The following is an 18,569-nucleotide window of genomic DNA, read 5'->3' on the forward strand; positions in this document are numbered from 1 at the left end:
CACTACTGCATTATTACTAAACTACTACAATATTACTACTACACTACTGCATTATTACTAAACTACTACAATATTACTACTACACTAATAATACATTACTACTACATTACTACTAAACCACTGCATTATTACTAAACTGCTACAATATTACTACTACACTACTGCATTATTACTAATCTACTACAATATTACTACTACACTACTGCATTATTACTAAACTACTACAATATTACTACTACTTCTATGTGCTATACATTTATACATACATATACATATATATATGTATATGTATGTATAAATGTATAGCACATAGAATTAAAAAGGTATTGTCGGACATTATTCATTATAATCAGCCTTCCCTGTACAGCCTTCCCTGTAGCTCAGTTGGTAGAGCATGGTGTTTGCAACACCAGGGTTGTAGGTTCGATTCCCACGGGGGGCCAGCACAGAAAAAAAAAAAATGTATCAGTTGTATGAAATGTATGCATTCACTACTGTAAGTCGCTCTGGATAAGAGCGTCTACTAAATGACTAAAATGTAAATGTAAAAATAATCAGACAGGTTATTTTTACATGGACGATACATCGGCGATAATATAAGACAAGTACTGGAAACAATAGAACACTATGAAAAATATGGGTAACCAGGCCTGCTATTCAAAGCTGACTTTGAAAAGGCTTTTGATAAAGTACGACTGGAGTTTATATATAAATACCTGGAACATTTCAATAGTAGATTATCAGACACGCAACAAGAAGGTCTGATTTCATTATTACGGAAACAGGATCCAAGTGGATCCTGTATATATATATATATACATACATTTTGATAGAGTTTTTTGCATCACAACACTGAAGTGCAAGGCCTCCTCTTTTAACGAACTGGATCTTTATATTTACCACTTGGATCCTGTTTCAGTAATAATGAAATCAGACCTTCTTGTTGAGTGTCTGATAATCTACTATTTACATAGGAGTGGTTAAAACACACAAACAAAAATGTTTATTTCACCTTTATTTAACCAGGCTGAATATTTTTAATTTATTTTTAATTTCACCTTTATTTAACCAGGTAGGCTAGTTGAGAACAAGTTCTCATTTACTGCTGCGACCTGGTCAAGATAAAGCAAAGCAGTGCGACACAAACAACAACACAGAGTTACACGTGGAATAAACAAACGTACAGTCAATAACACAATAGAAAAGTCTATATACAGTGTGTGCAAATGGCGTGAGGAGGTAAGGCAATAAATAGACCATAGTGGTGTAATAATTACAATTTAGCAATTAAACACTGGAATGGTAGATGTGCAGAAGATGAATGTGCAAGTAGAGATACTGGGGTGCAAAGGAGCAAGATAAATAAAATAAATAACAGTATGGGGGTGAGATATATCAAACATGCTATATAAACAGTATATCAAAAACAATTATTATGGATCCTCACTAGCTGCTGCCAAAGCAAAATTATTAAGGCAGTTTATACAATTTCAAAAACAATACATTCACAGATTTCACAACACACTGTGTTCCCTCAGGCCCCTAAAACCACCACTACCACATATCTACAGTACTAAATCCATGTGTGTGTATAGTGCATATGTTATCGTGTGTGCGTATGCATGTGTCTGTGCCTATGTTTGTGTTGCTTCACAGTCCCTGCTGTTCCATAAGGTGTATTTTTACCTGCTTTTTAATCTGATTCTCCTGCTGCATCAGTTACCTGATGTGGAATAGAGTTCCATGTAGTCATGGCTCTATGTAGTACTGTGCTCCTCCCATAGTCTGATCTGGACTTGGGGACTGTGAAGAGACCTCTGGTGGCATGTCTTGTGGGGTATGGATGGGTGTCTGAGCTGTGTGCCAGTAGTTTAAACAGACCTCTGGTGGCATGTCTTGTGGGGTATGGATGGGTGTCTGAGCTGTGTGCCAGTAGTTTAGACAGACCTCTGGTGGCATGTCTTGTGGGGTATGTATGGGTGTCTGAGCTGTATGCCAGTCAGTTTAAACAGACCTCTGGTGACATGTCTTGTGGGGTATGGATGGGGTGTCTGAGCTGTGTGCCAGTAGTTTAAACAGACCTCTGGTGGCATGTCTTGTGGGGTATGGATGGGGTGTCTGAGCTGTGTGCCAGTAGTTTAAACAGACCTCTGGTGGCATGTCTTGTGGGGTATGGATGGGTGTCTGAGCTGTGTGCCAGTAGTTTAAACAGACCTCTGGTGGCATGTCTTGTGGGGTATGGATGGGTGTCTGAGCTGTGTGCCAGTAGTTTAAACAGACCTCTGGTGGCATGTCTTGTGGGGTATGGATGGGTGTCTGAGCTGTGTGCCAGTAGTTTAAACAGACCTCTGGTGGCATGTCTTGTGGGGTATGGATGGGTGTCTGAGCTGTGTGCCAGTAGTTTAAACAGACCTCTGGTGGCATGTCTTGTGGGGTATGGATGGGTGTCTGAGCTGTGTGCCAGTAGTTTAAACAGACCTCTGGTGGCATGTCTTGTGGGGTATGGATGGGTGTCTGAGCTGTGTGCCAGTAGTTTAAACAGACCTCTGGTGGCATGTCTTGTGGGGTATGTATGGGTGTCTGAGCTGTGTGCCAGTAGTTTAAACAGACCTCTGGTGGCATGTCTTCTGGGGTATGTCTGGGTGTCTGAGCTGTGTGCCAGTAGTTTAAACAGACAGCTCGGTGCATTCAACATGTCAATACCTCTCACAAATACAAGTAGTGATGAAGTCGATCTCTCCTCCACTTTGAGCCAGGAGAGATTGACATGCATATTATTAATGTTAGCTCTCTGTGCCCATCCAAAGGCCAGCCGTGCTGCCCTGTTCTGAGACAATTGCATCTTTCCTAAGTCCTTTTTTGTGGCACCTGATCACACAACTGAACAGTAGTCAAGGTGTGACTAAAGTAGGACTAGGGCCTGTAGGACCTGCCTTGTTGATAGTGCTGTTAAGAAGGTAGAAACTAGGGCCTGTAGGACCTGCCTTGTTGATAGTGCTGTTAAGAAGGTAGAAACTAGGGCCTGTAGGACCTGCCTTGTTGATAGAGTTGTTAAGAAGGTAGAAACTAGGGCCTGTAGGACCTGCCTTGTTGATAGTGTTGTTAAGAAGGTAGAAACTAGGGCCTGTAGGACCTGCCTTGTTGATAGTGTTGTTAAGAAGGTAGAAACTAGGGCCTGTAGGACCTGCCTTGTTGATAGTGTTGTTAAGAAGGTAGAAACTAGGGCCTGTAGGACCTGCCTTGTTGATAGTGCTGTTAAGAAGGTAGAAACTAGGGCCTGTAGGACCTGCCTTGTTGATAGTGTTGTTAAGAAGGTAGAAACTAGGGCCTGTAGGACCTGCCTTGTTGATAGAGTTGTTAAGAAGGCAGAGCAGTGCTTTATTATGGACAGACTTCTCCCCATCTTAGCTACTGTTGTATCAATATGTTTTGACCAGGACAGTTTACAATCCAGTGTTACTCCAAGCAGTTTAGTCTCCTCAACTTGCTCAATTTCCACATTATTTATTACAAGATTTAGTTGAGGTTTAGGGTTTAGTGAGTGTTTTGTTCCAAATACAATGCTTTTAGTTTCAGAAATATTTAGGACTAACTTATTCCTTGCCACCCACTCTGAAACGAACTGCAGCTCTTTGTTGAGTGTTGCAGTCATTTCAGTCGCTGTAGTAGCTGACGTGGATAGTGTTGAGTCATCCGCATACATAGACACTCTGGCTTTACTCAGTCAGTGGCCTGTCATTAGTAAAAATGTAAAAAAAAAGCAAGGGGCCTAAACAGCTACACTGGGGAATTCCTGATTCTAACAGGATTATGTATGAGAGGCTTCCATTAAAGAACACCCTCTGTGTTCTGTTAGACAAGTAACCCTTTATCCACATTATAGCAGGGGGTGTAAAGCCATTATAGCAGGGGGTGTAAAGCCATTATAGCAGGGGGTGTAAAGCCATTATAGCAGGGGGTGTAAAGCCATTATAGCAGGGGGTGTAAAGCCATTATAGCAGGGGGTGTAAAGCCATTATAGCAGGGGGTGTAAAGCCATTATAGCAGGGGGTGTAAAGCCATAACACATACATTTTTCCAGCAGCAGACTATGATCAATAATGTCATCAATTTCTCTCAGCCAATCATCAGTCATTTGTGTAAGTGCTGTGCTTGTTGAATGTCCTCCCCTATAAGCGTGCTGAAAGTCTGTTGTCAATTTGTTTACCATGAAATAGCATTGTATCTGGTCAAACACCATTTTTTTCCAGAAGTTTACTAAGGGTTGACTGGTTTGCTATTTGAGCCAGTAAAGGGGGCTTTAACCTGTTAGGGCTAGGGGGCAGTATTGACACGGCCGGATAAAAAACGTACCCGATTTAATCTGGTTACTACTCCTGCCCAGTAACTAGAATATGCATATAATTATTGGCTTTGGATAGAAAACACCCTAAAGTTTCTAAAACTGTTTGAATGGTGTCTGTGAGTATAACAGAACTCATATGGCAGGCAAAACCTGAGAAGATTCCAAACAGGAAGTGGCCTGTCTGACAAGTTGTTGTTCATCTTGGCTCTTTTTATTGAAGACTGAGGATCTTTGCGATAACGTGACACTTTCTACGGCTCCCATAGGCTCTCAGAGCCCGGGAAAAAGCTGAATGATATCGAGGCAGCCTCTGGCTGAAACACATTATCGCGTTTGGCAAGTGGCCGATCAGAGTACTATGTGCTTAGGCGCGTGCCCGAGTCGACCCCATGCTTTATTTTCTTTCGTCTGTTTACCTAAACGTAGATTCCCGGTCGGAATATTATCGCTTTTTTACGAGAAAAATGGCCAGTGGAATCCCGTGGCGCGATATTCAAATACCTTAGAAATGCTATTACTTCAATTTCTGAAACATATGACTATTTTACACCATTTTAAAGACAAGACTCTCGTTAATCTAACCACACTGTCCGATTTCAAAAAGGCTTTACAACGAAAGCAAAACATTAGATTATGTCAGCAGAGTACCCAGCCAGAAATAATCAGACACCCATTTTTCAAGCTAGCATATAATGTCACAGAAACCCAAACCACAGCTAAATGCAGCACTAACCTTTGATGATCTTCATCAGATGACACTCCTAGGACATTATGTTATACAATACATGCATGTTTTGTTCAATCAAGTTCATATTTATATCAAAAAACAGCTTTTTACATTAGCATGTGACTAGCATGTGACTAGCATTCCCACCGAACACTTCCGGTGAATTTACTAAATTACTCACGATAAACGTTCACAAAAAACATAACAATTATTTTAAGAATTATAGATACAGAACTCCTTTATGCAATCGCGGTGTCCGATTTTAAAATAGCTTTTCGGTGAAAGCACATTTTGCAATATTCTGAGTAGATAGCCCGGCCATCACAGGCTAGCTACACCCACCAAGTGTGGTACTCACCAAACTCAGATTTACTATTAGAAAAATTGGATTACCTTTGCTGTTCTTCGTCAGAATGCACTCCCAGGACTTCTACTTCAATAACAAATGTTGGTTTGGTTCCAAATAATCCATAGTTATATCCAAATAGCGGCGTTTTGTTCGTGCGTTCAAGACACTATCCGAAGGGTAAAGAAGGGTGATGCGCCCGGCGCGTTTCGTGACAAAGAAAATCAAAATATTCCATTACCGTATTTCGAAGCATGTCAAACGCTGTTTAAAATCAATTTTTATGAGATTTTTCTCGTAAAAAAGCGATAATATTCCGACCGGAAAACCCTGTTTTCGTTCAAAGACCAAAAAATAAAAACATGGTGTCGGCTCGTGCACGCGCCCCAGTCTCATTGTTCTCAGATCGACCACTATCCAAATGCGCTACTGTTTTTCAGCCATGGCCTGCAAAGTCACCATTCAACGTTCTGGTGCCTTCTGAGAGCCTATGGGAGCGTTAGAAAATGTCACGTTATGCCGGAGATCCCCTGTTTTGGATAGAGATGATCAAGAAGGCCAAGAAATAGTCCGAGAGAGCGCTTCCTGTTTGGAATCTTCTCAGGTTTTGGCCTGCCAAATGAGTTCTGTTATACTCACAGACACCATTCAAACAGTTTTAGGAACTTTAGGGTGTTTTCTATCCAAATCAAACAATTATATGCATATTCTAGTTAGTGGGCAGGAATAGTAACCAGATTAAATCGGGTACGTTTTTTATCCGGCCGTGCAAATACTGCCCCCTATCCCCAACAGGTTGTCCGAATGCTGTAGTTGGCACGAAAACCACATTTGAACTACTACACATAAATACAAATACTACTACACACATAAATACAAATACTACTCACATAAATACAAATACTACTACTACACATAAATACAAATACTACGACACATAAATACAAATACTACTACTACACATCAATACAAATACTACCACTACACATAAATACAAATACTACCACTACACATAAATACAAATACTACTACTACACATAAATACAAATGCTACTACTACACATAAATACAAATACTACTACTACACATAATACAAATACTACTACACATAAATACAAATACTACTACTACACATAAATACAAATACTACTACACATAAATACAAATACTACGACACATAAATACAAATACTACTACTACACATCAATACAAATACTACTACACATACATACAAATACTACTACACATAAATACAAATACTACGACTACACATAAATACAAATACTACTACTACACATAAATACAAATACTACCACTACACATAAATACAAATACTACTACTATGCTAATACTGAACTCAGGAAAAAAATGTATATCATCTCACTGTCAACTGTGTTAATTTTCAGCAAACTTAACATGTGTAAATATTTGTATGAACATAACAAGATTCAACAACTGAGACATAAACTGAACAAGTTCCACAGACATGTGACTAACAGAAATGGAATAATGTGTCCCTGAACAAAGGGGGGGGTCAAAATTAAAAGTAACAGTCAGTATCTGGTGTGGCCACTGCAGTGCATCTCCTCCTCATGGACTGCACCAGATTTGCCAGTTCTTGCTGTGAGATGTTACCCCACTCTTCCACCATGGCACCTGCAAGTTCTCGGACATTTCTGGGGGGAATGGCCCTAGCCCTCACCCTCCGATCCAACAGGTCCCAGATGTGCTCAATGGGATTGAGATCCGGGCTCTTTGCTGGCCATGGCAGAACACTGACATTCCTGTCTTGCAGGAAATCAAACACATAACGAGCAGTATGGTTGGTGGCATTGTCATGCTGGAGGGTCATGTCAGGATGAGCCTGCAGGAAGGGTACCACATGAGGGAGGAGGATGTCTTCCCTGTAATGCACAGCGTTGAGATTGCCTGCAATGACAACAAGCTCAGTCCGATGATGCTGTGACACACCGCCCCAGACCATGACAGACCCTCCACCTCCAAATCGATCCCGCTCCAGAGTACAGGTCCCGGTGTAGCGCTCATTCCTTCGACGATAAACGCGAATCCGGCCATCACCTCTGGTGAGACAAATCCGCGACTCGTCAGTGAAGAGCACTTTTTGCCAGTCCTGTCTGGTCCAGCGACGGTGGGTTTGTGCCCATAGGCGACGTTGTTGCCGGTGATGTCCGGTGAGGACCTGCCTTACAACAGGCCTACAAGCCCTCAGTCCAGCCTCTCTCAGCCTATTGCGGACAGTCTCAGCACTAATGGAGGGATTGTGCGTTCCTGGTGTGACTCGGGCAGTTGTTGTTGCCACCCTGTACCTGTCCCCGCAGGTGTGATGTTTGGATGTACCAATCCTTTGCAGGTGTTTTTACACGTGGTCTTGCTCTGCGAGGACAATCAGCTGTCCGCCCTGTCTCCCTGTAACACTGTCTTAGGCGTCTCACAGTACAGACATTGCAATTTATTGCCCTGGCCACATCTGCAGTTCTCATGCCTCCTTGCAGCGTGCCTAAGGCACGTTCACGCAGATGAGCAGGGACCCTGGGCATCTTTCTTTTGGTGTTTTTCAGAGTCAGTAGAAAGGCCTCTTTAGTGTCCTAAGTTTTCATAACTGTGACCTTAATTGCCTACCGTCTGTAAGCTGTTAGTGTCTTAACGACCGTTCCACAGGTGAATGTTCATTAATTGTTTATGGTTCATTGAACAAGCACGGGAAACAGTGTTTAAACCCTTTACAATGATGATCTGTGAAGTTATTTGGATTTTTTCAAATGATCTTTGAATGACAAAGGTTTGGGTCCTGAAAAAGGGATGTTTCTTTTCTTGCTGAGTTTACTACTAATACTAATACTACTACTACTACTATTATAGGCTACCTCGAGCAAGATGTACAAGAAGACCAGGGTGACCATTATCATCCAATTGATCTCATCATCACTATTAATCACAAGGTTATGTTTCAGGATTAACCCAAACTGTTTGCAGTCCTCTGCTGAAATACAATGTTACATCTTAATTTGATCATCCTGTTGTTGCTGAATTTTCCTGTGTCTATTGTAGTTTTAAAAAGTTTGTAATTTCCCATTTCAGACTCGATTTTCCCGAACAAAAAAAATGTATCAACCCTTACAAACAAAAAAATGTCCATTAATTATAATCCACATAAGAATTCACATTTCCTGTTGCTGCAGGATTATTTTTGCTGCTGTGTGAAACTGACTCAAATAAAGATATGACATCTGTACTTGACTTCTTCCCATTTTCACTGTCCCTGTTCAGAACGCCCTAGTGTTTCAGAGGAACCCCAATCTGTTTTCACAGATAAACATATTTCAACTCTGAAAAACTTCAGGTGAAGGTTATAAGTTGACCCATTGTTATGAATGGGTTTTTAATCACTTTGGTATATTATTATTATTAAGAGATTTGGTGGTGTTACACCAAAGAGGTCTGTTTTCACATATCACCAAGAGGTCTGTTTTCACGTTTCACCGTGACATGACCCTAATTTGATCTCACTCAGTTGATGACGTCGTGCTAATGTTACAGTGAGTGGTGTGTGGTGTTGTCGAGAGCCAGAGAGAAGGGAAGAGATGTGAGATCGATACCGGAGACACAGAGTAGTATTAGTAGCAGCAGCGCTGAGCGGTAAGAGAAGTAGAACAGGAAGAGGACACTCTCTCTACGGACTCCAGCTCTCTCTCTCTCTGTCACCACTGCAGCTAGCCAGTCACTTTAAAGGGCCAGCAGCTAAGACAGACCTCAGCCACAACCAGCAGCTAAGACAGACCTCAGCCACAACCAGTGGCTAAGACGGACCTCAGCCACAACCAGCGGCTAAGACAGACCTCAGCCACAACCAGTAGCTAAGACGGACCTCAGCCACAACCAGCGGCTAAGACAGACCTCAGCCACAACCAGCAGCTAAGACGGACCTCAGCCACAACCAGCGGCTAAGACAGACCTCAGCCACAACCAGCAGCTAAGACAGACCTCAGCCACGACCAGCAGCTAAGACAGACCTCAGCCACAACCAGCAGCTAAGACAGTCCTCAGCCACGATCAGCAGCTAAGACAGTCCTCTGCCACAACCAGCAGCTAAGACAGTCCTCAGCCACGACCAGCAGCTAAGGCAGACCTCAGCCACGACCAGCAGCTAAGACAGACCTCAGCCACGACCAGCAGCTAAGGCAGACCTCAGCCACGACCAGCAGCTAAGACAGACCTCAGCCACGACCAGCAGCTAAGGCAGACCTCAGCCACGACCAGCAGCTAAGGCAGACCTCAGCCACAACCAGCAGCTAAGGCAGACCTCAGCCACGACCAGCAGCTAAGACAGACCTCAGCCACAACCAGCAGCTAAGGCAGACCTCAGCCACGACCAGCAGCTAAGACAGACCTCAGCCACGACCAGCAGCTAAGACAGTCCTCTGCCACGACCAGCAGCTAAGACAGACCTCAGCCACAACCAGCAGCTAAGGCAGACCTCAGCCACGACCAGCAGCTAAGACAGACCTCAGCCACAACCAGCAGCTAAGACAGACCTCAGCCACGACCAGCAGCTAAGGCAGACCTCAGCCACAACCAGCAGCTAAGGCAGACCTCAGCCACGACCAGCAGCTAAGACAGACCTCAGCCACGACCAGCAGCTAAGGCAGTCCTCAGCCACGACCAGCAGCTAAGACAGACCTCAGCCACGACCAGCAGCTAAGGTAGACCTCAGCCACGACCAGCAGCTAAGACAGACCTCAGCCACGACCAGCAGCTAAGACAGACCTCAGCCACGACCAGCAGCTAAGACAGTCCTCAGCCACGATCAGCAGCTAAGACAGTCCTCTGCCACAACCAGCAGCTAAGACAGACCTCAGCCACGACCAGCAGCTAAGACAGACCTCAGCCACAACCAGCAGCTAAGACAGACCTCAGCCACGACCAGCAGCTAAGACAGACCTCAGCCACAACCAGCAGCTAAGGCAGACCTCAGCCACGACCAGCAGCTAAGACAGACCTCAGCCACAACCAGCAGCTAAGACAGACCTCAGCCACGACCAGCAGCTAAGACAGGCCTCAGCCACGACCAGCAGCTAAGACAGACCACCAGAGTTCTATGTCATTCTATGAATACCTCTCTTACCACTGGAGATGGGGGTTAAGTCATAAACAGCACCACTTCCTGTACACTGTTGCACCACCTCCTGGTCTCTGTCTCTCTCCCTACTCTGATAGGAACTGGTGTTGTGAAGTGCTGTGGTGTTCAGTCCGTGGAGGCTGTGGTTTAGATGGTCGTAGCATTGGAAGGATAGATATCAGCCTGTCTGGGGCTCACACTCACTGAACGTAACAGAGATGTTGCATCGAAGGTTCTTTGATGTCCGAGGTCTCTCCATGAAGTTAAAGTGTCGGCGAGGACTAGAGGTAGGTACAGTAGGAGGACAGGGGTAGAGGTCCGGGGTAGGTATAGGGGTAGAGGACAGGGGTAGGTATAGGGGTAGGTATAGGGGTAGAGGACAGGGGTAGGTACAGGGGTAGATATAGGGGTAGGTATAGAGGTAGAGGACAGGGGTAGGTATAGGGGTAGATATAGGGGTAGATATAGGGGTAGGTATAGGGGTAGGTACAGGGGTAGGTGAGTCACCTGGGGTTTGTAACTCTGTATGGAACCTGTTAAAGTATGTGAGTCAGTTTGTAAATCAGCTGTATGTCTGGAATGGTAGAACATAATGGTTGGAGTAGCAGGGAAACAGACAGATGTCATACAGTCTAACTTGTTAGGAAAAGGGGTCACAATACGCGACTTGTGTCTAAAAGGGGGTAGGTACGACAGGAGTAGGTAGGATACAGATGGGTTTGGTAGGAATTAACAGTGTGATTCTGGTCCAGTTAGCATCTCCATTTCCACTCGGTGTAAAATATATCCTGTTATTAATTCAGCCTGTTTTCAGCTGTTTCTCTATATTAATAAGCAATCAAAATGCCTCTGGCCTCTGCGTTGTTTAAAGAGCAGGTTTTCTCAGAGGATTTCCCATGTTATTGGCTGCTTTGTTTTTGACTAACAGCTACTGGAAGTCGATGTTTTAAACATGCTCGCGCTTGATTTTCTGAGAAAAATTGAGATGATGACAAAGTTGTTGTTCTGTATTAGGAGAGAGTTTTTTGTTGTTGTTGCTATTCCCGCTGCTTGCAACATACTGAATCTAAATAAAGGGGAAGTGCAGCGTAAGAGACGATGCCAAAATGTGGTCGGAGAGGTGCTGTAAGGAGGGGTTGCGATGCAATACTGTCACATAGTGTAACGAATGTGGACGGCTTCGTATGGCATCCACATTGACATGATTGGTCGACGGGGTAGGTGGGGGCGGGAGGTCTTGTGTAAACACAAATTCACTTCCTTGACAACTTCCTTCACAACAGCTCTGCGCTGCTCTGCGAAGCTCAGGAAGTATGAAAAGGCCCTGACTTCCGCAGAGGACGTAGGACTGTAAACGCTGCATGGTCAATGCAGACGTCAGATTATATCAGGACTAGTAACCATACAGAGGGACAACTCCTGGTCTGTAGTGGTCAGTAGTGGTCAGTAGTGGTCATTAGTGGTCAGTAGTGGTCAGTAGTGGTCAGTAGTGGTCAGTAGTGGTCTGTAGTGGTCAGTAGTGGTCTGTAGTGGTCTGTAGTGGTCAGTAGTGGTCTGTAGTGGTCAGTAGTGGTCTGTAGTGGTCTGTAGTGGTCTGTAGTGGTCAGTAGTGGTCTGTAGTGGTCAGTAGTGGTCTGTAGTGGTCTGTAGTGGTCAGTAGTGGTCTGTAGTGGTCAGTAGTGGTCAGTAGTGGTCAGTAGTGGTCTGTAGTGGTCAGTAGTGGTCAGTAGTGGTCAGTAGTGGTCAGTAGTGGTCTGTAGTGGTCAGTAGTGGTCTGTAGTGGTCAGTAGTGGTCAGTAGTGGTCTGTAGTGGTCAGTAGTGATCAGTAGTGGTCAGTAGTGGTCTGTAGTGGTCAGTAGTGATCAGTAGTGGTCTGTAGTGGTCAGTAGTGGTCTATATCAGGACTAGTATCCATACAGAGGAACAGCTCCTGGTCTGTAGTGGTCAGTAGTGGTCAGTAGTGGTCAGTAGTGGTCAGTAGTGATCTGTAGTGGTCAGTAGTGGTCTGTAGTGGTCAGTAGTGGTCAGTAGTGGTCTGTAGTGGTCAGTAGTGGTCTATATCAGGACTAGTATCCATACAGAGGAACAGCTCCTGGTCAGTAGTGGTCAGTAGTGGTCTGTAGTGGTCAGTAGTGGTCAGAAGTGGTCAGTAGTGGTCAGTAGTGATCTGTAGTGGTCAGTAGTGGTCTGTAGTGGTCAGTAGTGGTCATTAGTGGTCTGTAGTGGTCAGTAGTGGTCAGTAGTGGTCTGTAGTGGTCTGTAGTGGTCAGTAGTGGTCAGTAGTGGTCAGTAGTGATCAGTAGTGGTCAGTAGTGGTCAGTAGTGGTCTGTAGTGGTCAGTAGTGGTCAGTAGTGGTCTGTAGTGGTCAGTAGTGGTCTATATCAGGACTAGTATCCATACAGAGGAACAGCTCCTGGTCAGTAGTGGTCAGTAGTGGTCTGTAGTGGTCAGTAGTGGTCTATATCAGGACTAGTATCCATACAGAGGAACAGCTCCTGGTCAGTAGTGGTCAGTAGTGGTCTGTAGTGGTCAGTAGTGGTCAGAAGTGGTCAGTAGTGGTCAGTAGTGATCTGTAGTGGTCAGTAGTGGTCTGTAGTGGTCAGTAGTGGTCATTAGTGGTCTGTAGTGGTCAGTAGTGGTCAGTAGTGGTCAGTAGTGGTCTGTAGTGATCAGTAGTGGTCAGTAGTGGTCAGTAGTGGTCTGTAGTGGTCAGTAGTGGTCAGTAGTGGTCTGTAGTGGTCAGTAGTGGTCTATATCAGGACTAGTATCCATACAGAGGAACAGCTCCTGGTCAGTAGTGGTCAGTAGTGGTCTGTAGTGGTCAGTAGTGGTCAGTAGTGATCTGTAGTGGTCAGTAGTGGTCTGTAGTGGTCAGTAGTGGTCAGTAGTGATCTGTAGTGGTCAGTAGTGGTCTGTAGTGGTCAGTAGTGGTCAGTAGTGATCAGTAGTGGTCTATATCAGGGCTAGTATCCATACAGAGGAACAGCTCCTGGTCAGTAGTGGTCAGTAGTGGTCAGTAGTGATCAGTAGTGGTCTGTAGTGGTCAGTAGTGGTCTATATCAGGACTAGTATCCATACAGAGGAACAGCTCCTGGTCAGTAGTGGTCAGTAGTGATCTGTAGTGGTCAGTAGTGGTCTGTAGTGGTCAGTAGTGGTCTGTAGTGGTCAGTAGTGGTCTGTAGTGGTCAGTAGTGATCTGTAGTGGTCTGTAGTGGTCAGTAGTGGTCAGTAGTGATCTGTAGTGGTCAGTAGTGGTCTGTAGTGGTCTGTAGTGGTCAGTAGTGGTCAGTAGTGATCTGTAGTGGTCAGTAGTGGTCAGTAGTGGTCTGTAGTGGTCAGTAGTGGTCTATATCAGGGCTAGTAACCATACAGAGGGACAGCTCCTGGTGAGTAGTGGTCTGTAGTGGTCTGTAGTGGTCAGTAGTGATCAGTAGTGGTCAGTAGTGGTCAGTAGTGGTCTGTAGTGGTCAGTAGTGGTCTATATCAGGGCTAGTAACCATACAGAGGGACAGCTCCTGGTGAGTAGTGGTCTGTAGTGGTCTGTAGTGGTCAGTAGTGATCAGTAGTGATCAGTAGTGGTCAGTAGTGGTCAGTAGTGGTCTGTAGTGGTCTGTAGTGGTCTGTAGTGGTCAGTAGTGGTCTGTAGTGGTCAGTAGTGATCAGTAGTGGTCAGTAGTGATCAGTAGTGGTCTGTAGTGGTCTGTAGTGGTCTGTAGTGGTCAGTAGTGGTCTGTAGTGGTCAGTAGTGGTCTGTAGTGGTCAGTAGTGGTCAGTAGTGGTCTGTAGTGGTCAGTAGTGGTCAGTAGTGATCAGTAGTGATCAGTAGTGGTCTGTAGTGGTCTGTAGTGGTCTGTAGTGGTCCGTAGTGGTCAGTAGTGGTCTGTAGTGGTCAGTAGTGGTCTGTAGTGGTCAGTAGTGATCTGTAGTGGTCTGTAGTGGTCAGTAGTGGTCTGTAGTGGTCAGTAGTGGTCAGTAGTGATCTGTAGTGGTCAGTAGTGGTCAGTAGTGGTCTGTAGTGGTCTGTAGTGGTCAGTAGTGGTCAGTAGTGATCAGTAGTGGTCTGTAGTGGTCAGTAGTGGTCAGTAGTGGTCTGTAGTGGTCTATATCAGGGCTAGTATCCATACAGAGGAACAGCTCCTGGTCAGTAGTGGTCAGTAGTGATCTGTAGTGGTCAGTAGTGGTCTGTAGTGGTCAGTAGTGGTCAGTAGTGGTCTGTAGTGGTCAGTAGTGGTCTGTAGTGGTCTATATCAGGGCTAGTATCCATACAGAGGAACAGCTCCTGGTCAGTAGTGGTCAGTAGTGATCTGTAGTGGTCAGTAGTGGTCTGTAGTGGTCAGTAGTGGTCAGTAGTGGTCTGTAGTGGTCAGTAGTGGTCTGTAGTGGTCTATATCAGGGATAGTATCCATACAGAGGAACAGCTCCTGGTCAGTAGTGGTCAGTAGTGTCTTACCTAGCAGCAACACTGTATAGACTGAAGCAGGTCCCCACCATGTCGTTAACCTAGCAGCAACACTGTATAGACTGAAGCAGGTCCCCACCATGTCATTAACCTAGCAGCAACACTGTATAGACTGAAGCAGGTCCCCACCATGTCATTAACCTAGCAGCAACACTGTATAGACTGAAGCAGGTCACACCATTCTTAGCAGCACCTGTAAGACCGAAGCAGGTCACCACCATGTCATTAACCTAGCAGCAACACTGTATAGACCGAAGCAGGTCCCCACCATGTCATTAACCTAGCAGCAACACTGTATAGACCGAAGCAGGTCACCACCATGTCATTAACCTAGCAGCAACACTGTATAGACCGAAGCAGGTCCCCACCATGTCATTAACCTAGCAGCAACACTGTATAGACCGAAGCAGGTCACCACCATGTCATTAACCTCATTCTGTTTCTATTCCTAATCGCCGTTCTACCACCTGCAGGAAAAGGACGGAGAGAAGAGTCGAGACAAAGACGAGAGGAGAGAGGCCAAGGCCAGAGAGAGATGTACACTGAACGGACATCACTTCAGCGTGGTCTCCTCCCAGACACAATCCTCCTCCTGCCACCAATGCAGCAAAACCATCAACACTAAGGATGCCTTTCTATGCACCAGTAAGACAGCATCAGTCAATACAACTCTAATAAAACCAGCTATTAGCAGGTTAAGTAAAGCAGCTCAGTGCAGTACATACACACCATATCGCTCAAGATGGCGCCGACAGAGAGGGCTGCCTTGCTTCTAATCCTTAGGAAACTTTTCAGTATTTTTTTATTTAAAATTTAAATGTATTATTTCCTACATTGTTAGCCCAGAAAATCTCAAGTTTTATTACATACAGCAGGGGAGAACTATTGGATATCAGAGCAACGTCAACTTACGACCAGGAATACGACTTTCCCGAAGCGGATCCTTTGTCCACACAACTCAGGGCAATTTAACTGATTCCAGAGGCCGATCCAAAACAACGCCGCCAGAGAAGAGGAAGACAAAGCAGTCTTCTGGTCAGACTTCGGAGGCGCGCACACCACCCACCGCTCCCGAGTATATTACTCGCTAATGTCCAGTCCTTAGGTAACAAGGTCAACGAAATCAGGGCAAGAGTTGCTTTCCAGAGAGACATCAGGGATTGTAATATACTCTGTTTCACGGAATCATGGCTCTCTCGGGATATGCTGTCGGTGTCGGTACAACTACCTGGTTTCTCAGTGCGTCGCGCCGACAGAAATAAACATCTCTCTGGGAAGGAGATTGGCGGAGGTGTATGTTTCATGATTAACGACTCATGGTGTAATTGTAACAACAGGAACTCAAGTCTTTTTGTTCACCTGACATAGAATTCCTCACAATCAAATGCCAACCATATTATCTCCCAAGATAATTATCTTTGGTTATTGTCACAGCCGTGTATATTCCCCCTCAAGCCGATACCACGACGGCCCTCAAGGAACTTCAATGGATTTTATGTAAACTGGAAACCATATATCCTGAGTCTGAATTTATTGTAGCTGGGGATTTTAACAAAGAAAATTTGAGAACAAGGCTACCTAAATTATATCAGCATATTGACTGTAGCACTACACTGGATCACTGCTACTCTAACTTCTGCGATGCTTACAAGGCCCTCCCCTGCCCTCCTTTTGTCAAATCTGACCACGTCTCTACTTTGCTCCTCCATTCCAATAGGCAGAAACTTAAACAGGAAGTACCCACGCTAAGGACTATTTAACCTGTTAGGGCTAGGGGGCAGTATTTACATGGCCAGATAAAAAACGTACCCGATTTAATCTGGTTATTACTACTGCCCAGAAACTAGAATATGCATATAATTATTGGCTTTGGATAGAAAACACCCTAAAGTTTCTAAAACTGTTTGAATGGTGTCTGTGAGTATAACAGAACTCATATGGCAGGCAAAAACCTGAGAAGATTCTGTACAGGAAGTACCCTCTCTGACCATTCCTTGGGCTTCTTGGCTCTGTTTATTGAAAATTTAGGATCTTTGCTGTAACGTGACACTTCCTACGGCTCCCATAGGCTCTCAGAACCCGGGAAAAAGCTGAATGATGTAATTCCAGCCGCTGGCTGAAAAACTTTAGCGCCTTTGGTAAGTGGTCTATCAGAGGACCATCAGACTGAGGCTCGTGCACGAGGGGATCCCATGTTTTTATTTTCTCTCTCTTTGAACGCAAACACGCTTTCCCGGTCGGAATATTATCGTTTTTTTTACGAGAAAAATGGCATAAAAATTGAATTTAAACAGCGGTTGACATGCTTCGAAGTACGGTAATGGAATATTTAGAAATGTTTTGTCACGAAACGCGCCGGGCGCGTCACCCTTCTTTACACTTCGGATAGTGTCTTGAACGCACGAACAAAACAGAGGATATTTCAACATAACTATGGATTATTTTGAACCAAACCAACATTTGTTATTGAAGTAGAAGTCCTGGGAGTGCATTCTGACGAAGATCAGCAAAGGTAATAACATTTTTCTTATAGTAAATCTGACTTTGGTGAGGGCTAAACTTGGTGGGTGTCTAAATACCTAGCCCTGTGATGCCGGGCTATCGACTCAGAATATTGCAAATGTGCTTTCACCGAAAAGCTATTTTAAAATCGGACATAGCGAGTGCATAGAGGAGTTCTGTATCTATAATTCTTAAAATAATTGTTGTGTTTTTTGTAAACGTTTATCGTGAGTAATTTAGTAAATTCACCGGAAGTTTGCTAGTTCTGAACGTCACATGCTAATGTAAAAAGCAGATTTTTGATATAAATATGAAGTTGATTGAACAAAACATGCATGTATTGTATAACATAATGTCCTAGATGTGTCATCTGATGAAGATCATCAAAGGTTAGTGCTGCATTTAGCTGTGGTTTGGGTTTATGTGACATTATATGCTAGCTTGAAAAATGGGTGTCTGATTATTTCTGGCTGGGTACTCTGCTGACATAATCTAATGTTTTGCTTTCGTTGTAAAGCCTTTTTGAAATCGGACAGTGTGGTTAGATTAACGAGAGTCTTGTCTTTAACCTCTATGGGCTAGGTGGGACGCTTGCGTCCCACCTACTCAACAGCCAGTGTAATCCCGTGGCGCGTTATTCAAATACCTTAGAAATGCAAAACCTTCAATTTTTCAAACATATGACTATTTTACACCATTTTAAAGATAAGACTCTCGTTAATCTAACCACACTGTCCGATTTCAAAAAGGCTTTACAACGAAAGCAAAACATTAGATTATGTCAGCAGAGTACCCAGCCAGAAATAATCAGACACCCATTTTTCAAGCTAGCATATAATGTCACATAAACCCAAACCACAGCTAAATGTAGCACTAACCTTTGATGATCTTCATCAGATGACAACCCTAGGACATTATGTTATACAATACATGGATGTTTTGTTCAATCAAGTTAATATTTATATCAAAAAACAGCTTTTTACATTAGCATGTGACTAGCATGTGACTAGCATTCCGACGGAACACTGCCGGTGAATTTACTAAATTACTC

The 18,569-nt window shown here is 44.2% G+C and overlaps 1 protein-coding gene across 2 annotated transcripts in view; it reads left to right on the forward strand.

Annotated features, from left to right (window-relative positions):
* The first annotated feature begins 10,646 nt into the window (after positions 1 to 10,646).
* Positions 10,647 to 18,569, forward strand: part of LOC106588062 (A-kinase anchor protein 13) — a 154,070-nt gene continuing 146,147 nt past the window's right edge. For both annotated transcript variants that reach the window (XM_045708528.1, XM_045708529.1), the window contains exons 1-2: positions 10,647 to 10,842; positions 15,490 to 15,661. In XM_045708528.1, the coding sequence (XP_045564484.1) occupies positions 10,774 to 10,842; positions 15,490 to 15,661 (241 nt within the window). In that variant the 5' untranslated portion in view covers positions 10,647 to 10,773. The remainder of the gene's footprint in view (positions 10,843 to 15,489; positions 15,662 to 18,569) is intronic.

This window comes from Salmo salar, chromosome ssa26, assembly GCF_905237065.1.
Source record: "Salmo salar chromosome ssa26, Ssal_v3.1, whole genome shotgun sequence".
NCBI lineage: Eukaryota > Metazoa > Chordata > Actinopteri > Salmoniformes > Salmonidae > Salmo > Salmo salar.